This window comes from Vespula vulgaris, chromosome 2, assembly GCF_905475345.1.
Source record: "Vespula vulgaris chromosome 2, iyVesVulg1.1, whole genome shotgun sequence".
Classification (NCBI taxonomy): domain Eukaryota; kingdom Metazoa; phylum Arthropoda; class Insecta; order Hymenoptera; family Vespidae; genus Vespula; species Vespula vulgaris.
The window spans coordinates 9,309,321-9,323,182 of record NC_066587.1 but is presented as its reverse complement, the minus strand read 5'-3'; the positions used below and the strand labels follow the sequence as shown (position 1 = coordinate 9,323,182).

Below are 13,862 nucleotides of genomic sequence, written 5' to 3'. Positions count from 1 at the left end.
GCAGCCAATGTCTTTTCTTATACATACATATGTAAGATAGCGATATATTATTTTTTTATATGCTACTTTGGACTCTTTCGAAAGCATAAATGACTTCAACATCAATTTCGATAAATATTATCTAAAATTTAATATGTACTTTAATTTTTTATATAACACGTAACTTTATACGTAAGATAATTTTTTTTTAACTTATCATACGAAACCATTTGATATATGTTTTTTACGTATTTAAATTAATATCCATAACAGTATTATTTAGTATAAAATTTTATGGAAATGTCCATTTTTATTAAAAAATTTTAAGTAACACAATATACATGCACATGTGTGTGTGTGTGTGTGTGTGTGTGTAGTCTCTCTCTCTCTCTCTCTCTCTATATATATATATGTATATATATATATGTATATATATATATATATATATGTATATATATATATATACACATATATATTGTCTATTCTTTATTGTACGTGTATGTAGTAAAGCATAAGATTCTAGCTAGGATTGAGTAGGTTCATTCGATAGATTTTCAGAATGGAGAAGACACGTGGTCTTGAATGTTTTTGGAAAAACGATAAACATCCACATTGTGCACATGGTAATTTAAAAGAATTATCAAAATCGTGTTTTAATTGTACAGTTCTGTCGACAAAATCGATAGAAATTAATTTTATAACCTTATTGTATTGAAATTTTTATTTACGTAGGCCCAACTGTGTTATTTGGAAAATATATTGATGGTATCTTAGAACGATTTTATGTTTGTTCCGCTTGTCGTGACAGAAAGTTATGTCGATTTTATTTAAAATATGGAGAAAAATTAACAAAATCGCAACAAGATGCATGGCAAAAAGAGAAACAAAAAGTTGCTCAAAGCTACAATCATCAAAAATTATTTATACGTTTTAATAGATTATTGGCTACCAGTCCAAATAACAGGTCTTACTGTCATGATTGTGAAAGACTGATTTTTATGAATGAAAGAAACAAGCATAGTAATCATCTGATAATGGTAGGTTTAACGGATTATCAAATGTATCATCCAACGGAAATTCTTAAACCTTTGGAAAATTCCAAAAAAGAAGCTCAGTATCTTTTTTCTAAAAAATGTGTCGAAGATATAATAAACATGTTGTTAGAACTCAAAGCTAAACAAGTTATTTGCATTGGTGCTCCTAGGATACACGAATATATTTCTCAAAACTTGACTGATAAATTGTCATCTTTACTTCTTGATATAGATGGTAGATTTGTAAGTATAAATTATAAAACTATTAACCTTTGGGTAGTATGGATTTCAATAATAGCAATTATTCCTTTTCAGCATAATTTTTTTAGCCCTTTAAGTTATGGATGGTACAATTTATTTAATCATTATTTTTTTAATGAAAATGCTCAATACATATTTAAAGATTTCCTTATTCAAAACAAAGGTAAAGATTTATACTTAATATGTGATCCACCATTTGGTGGCCGTGTTGAGCTTATATCACAAACTATAAAAAAGATTTCTGATCTTCATAAGAAGTTAAACAAAATGAATTTGAACAATGATGATTTGAAGATTATGTTTATATTTCCGTATTTTATGGAATCTATTATGAGGGAGAAATCAAATCCATCTTCTGTTATTGGTGGTTTAAAAGACTTAAAAATGTTAGATTACAAAGTAGATTATGAAAATCATCCACTTTTTAAAACAGATTCTACTGGAAGAAGATATGGATCACCAATAAGAATATTCACTAACATACCTTTAAGTTTATTAAAACTTCCTATATCTGATGGCTACAAATATTGTAAGATATGTCAAAAGTGGGTTTCTAGTGAAAATAAACACTGCAAGAAATGTAAAGAATGTACTTCTAAAGATGGAAAAAGATACAAACACTGCAATTTATGTGAGCGTTGCGTTAAACCAACTTGGAAGCACTGCAATATTTGTAAAAGATGTCTCTTAGAGAAACATAAATGCAATAATAAACTTAAAATTTCAGGACGTTGTTTTAAATGTAACAAATTAGGTATGTATTCTAATTATGTCTAATATATTCAATGTTTTTCTTTGATTTAATAATTCACATTATTTGTAGGTCATACAGAAAAAAATTGTGAAGCTAATACTGATAAACCAATAGAAAAATTTGAAAAATTTGGGAAACGTAAGATTAATGTTAATGAAGATAGTACTGTAATTAAAAAGAAAAAGAAAAGTACAAATAGTAGTATTAATTTCAATGAAAAATCAAGTGAAATATCGATAAGAAAAATGGAAGGCAAAAGTAAGGAATCATTAATTAGTGAGGAAACAACAGACAATAATGTTGATGTTATCAAAAGAAGACATTTAATAAGACAACAAAAATTAGTAACTAGTTATAAATTTAAATCTCTAATTTTAAAAAGATTTGATAGATTAAGAAAATTAAAAAAGAAGACTAAGCTATGTGCAACAACTATGAATAATAAAATAGCTAAAGCAAAGAAAAAATTAGTTAATAGAATAAATGTCGAAGATATTAGTAATACCTGATAGAAATACATATTTCTAAACAGAGAGAGAATAAAATTTTTAAATAAACTTTATCATTTTTTCTCTTTATAAAGATTTACTGCGAATATATGTATGTAGATTGAAGCTTTATTTCCGAACAATGCTGAATATCTAACGTAAGTATACTTTCTCGAGTTTGAGACCAATAAATGGAATACTATTCTTCATAAGAATTTGCGTATGCGGATTTCGTCTCCATAATCCGTAGAGTGCTTTATTGTAAAAATATCTGTAGAAAGCACATCAGAATACTAAATATTACAGATTCAACAATATAAATACACTGCCGTGTAGACGATTTATCGCAGTTCGTCTTCGTACATCCAGTAGATTGTTCAGGTAGTTTGCCGAGAGATTTTGCTAAAAACATGATGAAGGAATTTCTTATATTTACTTCTTTCATTGTTTTATCTTCGGCATGTTTAATTACGAATTGCCCCCGTGGCGGAAAGAGGGGAGAAATTGCACCTTTAGAAGGCTTTACTAGAGAAGTAAATATTTAGTATTATATAATTCTGACAGAATTATCAAATTAATATTATTAATTGAATTATAAGAAGTTTTTTTACTTTCTTGAAGTACGAATATATATTGGGTTAATTGTACTTTTTTTAAAATAATTAATTAGTGCCCTTCTTGTGGACCTAATCGATTGGGTCAATGTTTTGGACCTCACATTTGTTGTGGGCCTACTATCGGTTGTTTTATCGGCACATCAGAAACTTACAGATGTAGAAAAGAAAGTCTTTATACCCATCCTTGTATTGCGGGTTACGCGATGTGCCGTGAAAATACAGGAAGATGTGCTGCAAGTGGAATTTGTTGTTCGCAAGGTATATTTATATTAAATAGAATGTTGTTTATATCTTGTCATGTTATATAATTAATTTACAGAATCGTGTTTCATGGATTCGAATTGCCGACTTTTAGACAATATGGAGAATGATCGAAAAATTGATTCTGATTTAAACGCGATTTTTGGTGAACTTGAAGTCTCCAATAAAGTTGTACAGTAACAATTATATTTGCTTTGGTATTTAGAATAATGTAATAAGACAAAGTAATTTAATAAAGATGTATCATCATATATGAATGATTAATTAATAGACTCGTTAATTTCTCCTTGGGGAGCCCCTTCCTGGAAGGTCAGTTCCTATCATTCCTAACATTCCCTATGTTATCGACTAATATCAAAAATGGGTTTTGTTCTGTGGATAATTCTTTGATTCGACTTCACTCTTTTTTCCCTAGAGGGCAATACGTTCTATTGTATATAAAAATGTCTGCCATAACATTGCTGCGAAATGTTGTTGTAAAACAAATATTTTATTCTTTGGTTAATTCAACTCCACTCTCATTTGAAATACAACCTACAAAAAATCGATGGAAATTACTTAAACTTTCAGAACCAGGTATTCCTGGAAAAAGTTACAGGTGAATCGTACATTTCAAAGGTGCATATACGATCGAACCATTGCAGCTTACTAATTTAACTGGTCAATATCTTATATCAGGTAAATATTTTTATACATATAGCTTGTTTTTCTTTTATATGTATATGCAGTGACAAATTTATACAGCAAGTTTTTCTATCAATTATAGAACTGTGCGTTATTTTAAAAAATAATTATTTTAAAAATTATTTTACTGTGCGTCTTTGATTTAAACGGATTTAATATTCGCAACATTTTTCTATAATATATGATACTTTAACGTAATTGGACACCTTTTATCAATCATAAAATAGAAATCGTTTTTACTTGCAAGTTAAACATTTCGAATGATACTATTCTTATATATAGAATATTTATTTCTTAGTATAGGAAGAATAATAGTTAAGGGTATTGGTGGTGGTATAAAACATAAGTATCATTAAATAAGTTGGATAAGGGTTGGTTCGATTGATTTAAATGAAAGATCTAAAGAGGAAAAGGTACTTCAGGTTTTCAAGGATGGTTGTAAAACATCTTTAGTCGCACCCCTTGGTTCGGTTGACGATTTGAAATACATTTTAACAACAGAAAACATGAATGAAAACATGATGAAGCCTATAGATATCATAAAAACACACAAAGGTATCCTGCGTAATCCTGTAAAGGCAAATGAGGGTGATGCTTATCCCTTGGGTGCTCTACCAATTGGTACAGTCGTGAACTGTGCTGAAAAATATCCTGGATTTAGAGGAAGTCTTATTCACTTGGCTGGAACCTCTGGTATGATAATTAGCATGGATGGACTAGAGAGGACAGTTGTGCAAGTACATAGTTAGAGAAAGCTTACTTTAGACAATAGATATATGGCAATGGTAGGACGATTGTTGAACATTGTGCCCGGTTTTATACCAATCGGTAGCATTCAAAAAAATCACGAACAGTGTAATCGTCCAAGAAATGGTCTTTGGCAACGAAAAACTGGCAGATTTGGAAGGAAATGCATCTTAAACAGTTAGATACATGAATTTTTTTCAAACCTACAATTGTTGCTTGTAACATATCTGGTCTTGATTAATTCTTTAAATTTATATTAATTTTATGATATATATATATATATATATATAAATATATATATATATATATACATATACATACATATATATATATATATAGATACATTTATATGGATATATATATTTATTTGAATAATAAAAACTCTTATAATTTATTGAACTTTTCTCTTTATAAGCTTTGTTATTTCTTTGAACTTGGATAGTTCGAAAATTAGAGATCGATGATCAAGTTAATACTTAATTTTTTCAAATGGAATGTTCATGGAATGTATATGCATAACTGATGATATAAACTTTTATACAATCCCTCTACTTCCAGAGTCGCCTAATAGCTATTGAATCACTTTTGGCTTGATGTATCCTTAATTAAGACATTGTGTACCCATGCGTAGCGATTCGTTGAATTCCTAATTACAGGTGTCTTTGTTTAGAAGACTTTATTATAGTAAATCATTTGTAGGCCAGGATCTCGAGATCGTACCTCTTTTTGTACTTCTGATTTCAGCTTGTCCACACTGATCGGTACTCGTTGAACAAAAAGAGCACAACAGAGTGGTATGGCAAATGTTAAACAAATTCTGCAAATAATGACTTGAATCGGTGCAGTAGCCCATTTAACTTTTTGTAATATATTTCGTTTCTCTATGTAGTTCATTATGATAGGCGAGAGTACTGTAATATAAAATAAAATGATTGTCTTTATATATATATCTGATTATTATTTTGTAAGTTTAAATTTGTCTCACATGACTAAATTATAAATATATTTATCTATCATCGTACCCATACTGGGCGAAGCCATAAGAATTCGCGATAGCATGAGGGTTGCGATCGCCTTTTGAGCCGCTGACTTGCTTTTGCCGACCTCTATGCCGGACTCATTCTGTAACTCAATACCATTTTGAAGTTCGGTAATTCTCATTAATGGAATGTTAATTTCTTGCTGCAATTTGCGGCAGCCACAGCCGCCAATGGAACCAGACAACCGGCCAAGGCCGGGCCATGTCGTGCAAGTCTGTTCAGACTTAAAGCTGTTATCACTTCGTTTCCAGTAGCGCCAATATAACTTTGAATTAATGTTTCCTTTGAAATTACCACTGCGATTCATATAGTTTACTATCGTATTGATCGATTGGTCACACCATTGCCAAAATATCACGGCTGGTGTTGATCTGTTGAATAAAAAATAATTTTATAACATAATGACATAGAGCAAGGCAATTTAACGAAATCTATTTAAGGAGATAGAAAACATCTTTATTGTCTATCGCAATGTGTAATACTTGTGTTGATAATCAATCAATTCATTTCATTCTTCATTCATATATTCTACATTTATGTATAATGAAGCAATAATGGAAGGGAAACAGGTCAAAAGTCGTAAGGAATTTTATCCTACTTTCGAACTCTTGCATTATTGACCAGACGTCAACTGAAAATTTCTAATGTATTTTTTAAACCGTTTCATATGCATACGTACTTATAAAATTAGTTAACAAATTGACTGATAAATTGTCATCTTTATTTCTTGATATAGATAATAGATTTGTAAGTACATATTGTAAAACGATTAACCTTTGGGTAGTATGAATTTCAATAATAGCAATTATTCCTCTTCAGAATAATTTTTTCATCCTTTAAGTTATGGATGGTACAATTTATTTAATCATTATTTTATTAATGAAAATGCACATACTTAAAGATTTCTTTAATCAAAACAAAGGTAAAGATTTATACTTAATATGAGATACACCATTTGGTGGCCGTGTTGAGCTTATATCACAAACTATAAAAAAGATTTCTGATCTTCATAAGAAGTTAAACAAGATGATTTGAAGATTATGTTTATATTTCCGTATTTTATGGAATCTATTATGAGGGAGAAATCAAATCCATCTTCTGTTATTGGTGGTTTAAAAGACTTAAAAATGTTAGATTACAAAGTAGATTATGAAAATCATCCACTTTTTAAAACAGATTCTACTGGAAGAAGATATGGATCACCAATAAGAATATTCACTAACATACCTTTAAGTTTATTAAAACTTCCTATATCTGATGGCTACAAATATTGTAAGATATGTCAAAAGTGGGTTTCTAGTGAAAATAAACACTGCAAGAAATGTAAAGAATGTACTTCTAAAGATGGAAAAAGATACAAACACTGCAATTTATGTGAGCGTTGCGTTAAACCAACTTGGAAGCACTGCAATATTTGTAAAAGATGTCTCTTAGAGAAACATAAATGCAATAATAAACTTAAAATTTCAGGACGTTGTTTTAAATGTAACAAATTAGGTATGTATTCTAATTATGTCTAATATATTCAATGTTTTTCTTTGATTTAATAATCCACATTATTCGTAGGTCATACAGAAAAAAATTGCGAAGCTAATACTGATGAACCAATAGAAAAATTTGAACAATTTGGGAAACGTAAGATTAATGTTAATGAAGATAGTACTGTAATTAAAAAGAAAAAGAAAAGTACAAATAGTAGTATTAATTTCAATGAAAAATCAAGTGAAATATCGATAAGAAAAATGGAAGGCAAAAGTAAGGAATCATTAATTAGTGAGGAAACAACAGACAATAATGTTGATGTCATCAAAAGAAGACATTTAATAAGACAACAAAAATTAGTAACTAGTTATAAATTTAAATCTCTAATTTTAAAAAGATTTGATAGATTAAGAAAATTAAAAAAGAAGACTAAGCTATGTGCAACAACTATGAATAATAAAATAGCTAAAGCAAAGAAAAAATTAATTAATAGAATAAATGTCGAAGATATTAGTAATACCTGATAGAAATACATATTTCTAAACAGAGAGAGAATAAAATTTTTAAATAAACTTTATCATTTTTTCTCTTTATAAAGATTTACTGCGAATATATGTATGTAGATTGAAGCTTTATTTCCGAACAATGCTGAATATCTAACGTAAGTATACTTTCTCGAGTTTGAGACCAATAAATGGAATACTATTCTTCATAAGAATTTGCGTATGCGGATTTCGTCTCCATAATCCGTAGAGTGCTTTATTGTAAAAATATCTGTAGAAAGCACATCAGAATACTAAATATTACAGATTCAACAATATAAATACACTGCCGTGTAGACGATTTATCGCAGTTCGTCTTCGTACATCCAGTAGATTGTTCAGGTAGTTTGCCGAGAGATTTTGCTAAAAACATGATGAAGGAATTTCTTATATTTACTTCTTTCATTGTTTTATCTTCAGCATGTTTAATTACGAATTGCCCCCCTGGCGGAAAGAGGGGAGAAATTGCACCTTTAGAAGGTTTTACTAGAGCAGTAAATATTTAGTATTATATAATTCTGACAGAATTATCAAATTAATATTATTAATTGGATTATAAGGTTTTTTACTTTTTTGAAGCACCAATATATATTGGATTGATTGTACTTTTTTTAAAATAATTAATTAGTGCCCTTCCTGTGGACCTAATCGACTGGGTCAGTGTTTTGGACCTCACATTTGTTGTGGGCCTACTATCGGTTGTTTTATCGGCACATCAGAAACTTACAGATGTAGAAAAGAAAGTCTTTATACCCATCCTTGTATTGCGGGTTACGCGATGTGCCGTGAAAATACAGGAAGATGTGCTGCAAGTGGAATTTGTTGTTCGCAAGGTATATTTATATTAAATAGAATGTTGTTTATGTCTTGTCATGTTATATAATTAATTTACAGAATCGTGTTTCATGGACTCGAACTGTCAACTTCGAGACAATACGGAGAATGATCGAAAAATTGATTCTGATTTAAACGCGATTTTTGGTGAACTTGAAATCTCCGATGCAGTAGTACAGTAACGATTATATTTGCTTTGGTATTGAGAGTAATGTAATAAGACAAAGTAACCTAATAAAGATGTAACATCATATATGAAAAATTTATTAGTAGACTTGTTAAGTTCTCTTTCTTGGGGAGCCCCTTCCTCGAACATCAGTTCCTAACATTCCTATTATTCGCTATGTTATCGACTAATATCAAAAATAGGTTTTGTTCTGTGGAAATTCTTTGATTCGACTTCACTCTTCTTTCCCTAGAGGGCAATACGTTCAATTGTATATAAAAATGTCTACCGTAACATTGCTGCGAAGTGTTGTTGGAAAACAAATATTTAATTCTTTGGTTAATACAACCCCAATCTCGTTTCAAATACAACCTAGAAGAAATCGATGGAAATTACTTAAACTTTCAGAACCAGGTATTCCAGGAGAAAATTACAGGCGAATCGTACATTTCAAAGATGAATATACGGTCGAACCACTGCAGGTTACTAATTTAGCTGGTCGAGATCCTGTGTCAGGTAAATATTTTTTATAGAAATAGCTTGTTATTTTTCTTTTGTGTATGCAGTGACGAATTTATACAGCAAGTTTTTTTATCGCTATTAATTATAGAACATTATTTTGCTGTGCGTTTTAACATTCGCAACATTTATCTATAATATATGATACTTTAACGTAATTAGACATTTTTTATCAATCATAAAATAGAAATCATTTTTACTCGCTATTTAAATATTTCGAATGCTATTTTTCTTTTATATTGAATTTTTGTTTTTTATTACAGGAAGAATAATAGTTAAGGGTATTGGTGGTGGTATAAAACACAAGTATCATTGGATAAAGTGGGTAAGGGATGGTCCGACTGATTTGAATGAAAAACCTAAAGAGGAAAAGGTACTCGATGTTTTCAAGGATGGTTGTAGAACGTGCTTTGTCGCTCTTATTGGTTCGGGTGACGATTTGAAATACATTTTAGCGACAGAAAACATGAAGTCTGGAGATATCATAAAAACACACAGAGGTATCCCGCGTAATCCTGTAAGGGCAAATGAGGGTGATGCTTATCCCTTGGGTGCTCTACCGATTGGTACAATCGTGAACTGTGTTGAAAAATATCCTGGACTTGGAGGAAGTCTTATTCACTCGGCTGGAACCTTTGGTACGATAATTAGCACAGATGGAGTAGATAGGACAGTCGTGCAAGTACCTAGTAAGAGAAAGTTTAGTTTAGACAATAGATGTATGGCAACAGTAGGGCGATTGTCGAACATTATGCACGGTTCTACACCAATCGGTAGCGCTCAAAAAAATCGCGAACTGGGTAATCGTCCAAGAAGTGGTCTTTGGCAACGAAAGACTGGCAGATTTGGAAGGAAAATAAAATCGCCAAAGCGTCTTAGACAGTTAGGTGCCAATGGTGAATTTCTTTCAAAACCTACAGTTATTACTTGTAGTATATCTGGTCTTGATTAATTCTTTAAATTTATGTTAATTTTATGATATACTCACACACACACACACACAAATATATATATACATATATATACTTATTCGAATAATAAAAACTCTTATAATTTATTGAAGTCTTCTCTTTATTGTCTTTGTTATTTCTTTGAACTTAGATAATTCGAAAATTAGAGATCGATGATCGAGTTAATAATTAATACTTTTACATGGAATGTTTTTGGAATGTATATGCATAACTGACAGTATAAACTTTTGTACAATCCCTTCACTTCCAGAGATGGCTAATGATTAGTTATTTAATCAGTTACGTATTATTGTGTTACTTTTGATTTGATGTTTCCTTAATTAAGACAGTGTGTACTCATCCGAAGCGATTCTTTGAATTCCTAATTACAGGCCTTTATTATAGTAGACCGTTTGAACGTCAGGATCTCGAGATCGTATCTCTTCTTGGACTTCGGGTTCCAGCTTGTCCACACTGATTGGTACTCGTTGAACGAAAAGAGCACAACAGAGTGGTGTGGCAAACGTTAAACAAATTCCGCAAATAATGACTTGAATCGGTGCAGAAGCCCATTTAACTTTTTGTAATATATTTCGTTTCTCTATGTAGTTCATTATGATAGGCGAGAGTACTGTAATATAAAATAAAATGATTGTCTTTATATGTATATCTGATTATTATTTTGTAAGTTTAAATTTGTCTCTCATGACTAAATTATAAATATATTTATCCATCATCGTACCCATACTGGGCGAAGCCATAAGAATACGCGATAGCGTGACGGTTGCGATCGCCTTTTGAGCCGCTGACTTGCTTTTGCCGACCTCTATGCCGGACTCATTCTGTAACTCAATACCATTTTGAAGTTCGGTAATTCTCATTAATGGAATGTTAACGCAATTCGCCGCAGCCACAGCCGCCAATGGAACCAGACGACCGACCAAGGCCGGGCCATGTCGTGCGAGTCTGTTCAAACTTAAAGCCGTTATCACTGCGCCTCCAGTTGCGCCAATATAACTTTGAATTAATGTTTCCTTTGGAATCGGAGTCTTACCACTTCGATTCGTATAGTTTACTATGGCATTGAACGATTGGTTAAACCATTGCCAAAATATCACGGCTGGTGTTGATCTGTCGAATAAAAAATAATTTCATAACATAATGACATAGAGCAAGGCAATTTAACGAAATCTATTTAACAAGATAGATTCATCGATCTATTTAACGAGATAGATTTTCAATAAATATCTATTGTTCATTGCAATGTGAAATATTTGTGTTGATAATCAATCAATTCATTTCATTCTTCATTCATATATTCTCCATTTATGTATAATGAAGCAAGAACGGAAAGGAAACAGGTCAAAAGTCGTAACGAATCTTATCGCTACTTTCGAACTCTCGCGTTATTGACCAGACGTCAAGTGAAAATCTCTTGTGTATTTTCTAAACCGTTTCATATGCATACGTACTTGTAAAATGTCATCATCAAACCGGTTATGGTCATGTTCATTGGCACTTGGGCGCTCATACGACCAATTATGATCATTTTTTCACCGGTATCCGGGTGATAAGCACTGTCGAACAAATATTTTTGTTTCCATAGCTCTTCTTCGTTGATTCCTAATTTCGCGAGGGTTTCTCCGTTCCTATATTATAGGATAAATCCATATCAGATATTATAAAGTAAACATAAGATCAAGCTACATCAACAAAGATAATTCATTCTATTCAAATCCATTTAAAATTAAACAAAAGATTAAAAAATCATACAAGACATTACCTGTATTTCGTGACGATATTTCGAGCATGCTCGAGTGCTTTGTTAGGTGCGAAAACATTCAAAGGATTGGTGACTGTTAGAAAGTGCAAAGCCCTTCCACGAAAAGTATTTTGATCCCAGTACGGTTTTTCAATATCGATTCTATTTTCGTTCGACATTTTGATCCTTTGTTTATATTTAGATATTCCTTGCCGCACCTCTTGCTCTACCTGTTTTGATATTGTTATCCCCACAATGGGTCTCTCCTTTCTCTCTCTCTTTCTTAACTTTTATTTCTTTTTCGTTTCTTACGTTTAACAAATAAGAAATCAGCTAGAAACCGTCTCTTTGTAATGTATGTTCGTGACCTTGACGTCTCTAGAGAAAAAATATATTAAACGCGTCATAAAGCCGAACAAAATAGACGGTACTGATCTAATCGAACGCGGTCGACCACCGACTGGAACACTTCTCTCGTCCTGCTGTCTTCCTTCCAACCCCCGTTCTTCCTCTCGCTACCCCACTCTCGATTACTACCCGAGCCACTCATGCTTCCCTCTCCTTTTTTTCTTTCTCTTTCCTGGAGCCTGGCGTTCTTCATCGATAAGCTTGGACGCGTGCGCAAATCAGTACACATATGAAACGCGTTTTGTCGTGATTCCGCAAGATGGTAGTGCTCCGAGAGTCGGTAAATTCGATTTAAAATCATCCTCTCTGATCATTTTTGGGTCTTTTCAATAAAATATGAAATGTTATCTTTTTCACAGCTATTTTTCATGAGCTAAGCTTTCTGGTGTTTGTCTGAAATCATTGATGGCCTCTTTTGATTTCACAGATGATCATGAATTAAAAATGATTAGTCAAAATAAAATTCTAGATATTATCTTTTTGACTATTTGGTGATAACGATGAACGAGGTCATTGATCGGGCTTAGATGTTTTTAAGAAAAGGAATATATAATATTTAGCTTTTTGTGATAAAGTCCAAAATTTCTTAGCCGATTTTAAAATCTGATCGTATCGTAACATTCGTGAATGCATGATGCAGTATTGAAAATCATGAGATCGTTGAAGTATTTGCAGAATTTCGAACCTTTATGATTGAAGCAATTAAAACACGTCGGTAAATTCATCAAAGAACGTTAACTATCCCGTTGAACCAATAAAATTTTTATATAAATGTAAAGTATATCGCGATGAAATGAAATTGATCTCAAATAGAAAACTGTAATTAGGATTTTTCGCAATAATATCTTAATATCACTTATTAAAGCAAATTGGAGAGATTTTAAGTTATGTCATTGGCTATTAATTAACCATTCTTTCTATACGTATTATAATTTATTTTGCAAAACTTTTTCTATTTGATACTTTGGTATTATCGATGCGTTCGGTAACGTCGTTATTTGTTTTACTTTTTTTCTTATTTTTAAAAATTTTATATATTTATATTATACAAAAGACTTGTCAAACATACTCTTGGTTTTCGAGAAAGAAAAGAAACAGAAAATTTGCATAGAAAAGTCACAACACACTTGGAATTAACTGTAAGTGCTAATACAACTTGTCTGACTAAGAACGGTTTCCAGCGGGCTTTCCACTTATAATACAAGTCCAAGATTTACATCAAGTGACACGAGCTGATATTGAATTGAGTCTTTTTTTAATGAAATATTTATGTATGTACATGTCGTAAGTCCTGACAAGACTTTTCCAAATAATAACACTTTCGAGATACGGTA

General features: G+C 31.2%; 5 protein-coding genes and 1 pseudogene across 8 annotated transcripts; 5 read left to right on the top strand and 1 right to left on the bottom strand.

The window, feature by feature from the left end:
• Window positions 1-452: 452 nt before the first annotated feature.
• LOC127061994 (rRNA N6-adenosine-methyltransferase ZCCHC4) lies at window positions 453-7,919 on the top strand. Of its 3 annotated transcripts, none has more exons than XM_050989536.1 (4): window positions 453-602; window positions 712-1,256; window positions 1,329-2,028; window positions 7,432-7,919. In XM_050989536.1, the coding sequence occupies exons 1-4, from the start codon at window positions 539-541 to the stop codon at window positions 7,869-7,871; spliced, it is 1,749 nt and encodes a 582-aa protein (XP_050845493.1). In that variant the 5' UTR covers window positions 453-538; the 3' UTR covers window positions 7,872-7,919. The 3 variants fall into 3 exon arrangements, with proteins under 3 accessions (XP_050845493.1, XP_050845494.1, XP_050845495.1); XM_050989537.1 differs by lacking the exon at window positions 7,432-7,919 and adding an exon at window positions 2,098-2,585; XM_050989538.1 differs by lacking the exon at window positions 453-602 and having other exon boundaries at window positions 713-943; window positions 1,021-1,256.
• LOC127061999 (neurophysin 1-like) lies at window positions 2,735-3,666 on the top strand. The gene is made up of 3 exons (XM_050989543.1): window positions 2,735-3,049; window positions 3,187-3,391; window positions 3,453-3,666. The coding sequence occupies exons 1-3, from the start codon at window positions 2,927-2,929 to the stop codon at window positions 3,572-3,574; spliced, it is 450 nt and encodes a 149-aa protein (XP_050845500.1). The 5' UTR covers window positions 2,735-2,926; the 3' UTR covers window positions 3,575-3,666.
• LOC127061998 (39S ribosomal protein L2, mitochondrial-like) lies at window positions 4,068-5,772 on the top strand (annotated as a pseudogene).
• Window positions 5,492-12,614, bottom strand: LOC127061996 (sideroflexin-1). 2 transcript variants are annotated; one of them, XM_050989540.1, is made up of 4 exons: window positions 12,142-12,614; window positions 11,831-12,007; window positions 11,101-11,489; window positions 5,492-5,736 (listed from the first exon to the last, which is right to left on the bottom strand). In XM_050989540.1, exons 1-4 carry the CDS (start codon window positions 12,297-12,299, stop codon window positions 5,492-5,494), a joined length of 969 nt encoding a protein of 322 aa, XP_050845497.1. In that variant the 5' UTR covers window positions 12,300-12,614. The 2 variants fall into 2 exon arrangements, with proteins under 2 accessions (XP_050845497.1, XP_050845496.1); XM_050989539.1 differs by lacking the exon at window positions 5,492-5,736 and adding an exon at window positions 10,462-10,989 and having other exon boundaries at window positions 12,142-12,609.
• Window positions 8,057-8,989, top strand: LOC127062000 (neurophysin 1-like). The gene is made up of 3 exons (XM_050989544.1): window positions 8,057-8,383; window positions 8,518-8,722; window positions 8,784-8,989. The coding sequence occupies exons 1-3, from the start codon at window positions 8,261-8,263 to the stop codon at window positions 8,903-8,905; spliced, it is 450 nt and encodes a 149-aa protein (XP_050845501.1). The 5' UTR covers window positions 8,057-8,260; the 3' UTR covers window positions 8,906-8,989.
• LOC127061997 (39S ribosomal protein L2, mitochondrial-like) lies at window positions 9,150-10,465 on the top strand. The gene is made up of 2 exons (XM_050989541.1): window positions 9,150-9,405; window positions 9,672-10,465. Exons 1-2 carry the CDS (start codon window positions 9,171-9,173, stop codon window positions 10,358-10,360), a joined length of 924 nt encoding a protein of 307 aa, XP_050845498.1. The 5' UTR covers window positions 9,150-9,170; the 3' UTR covers window positions 10,361-10,465.
• Window positions 12,615-13,862: the final 1,248 nt, after the last annotated feature.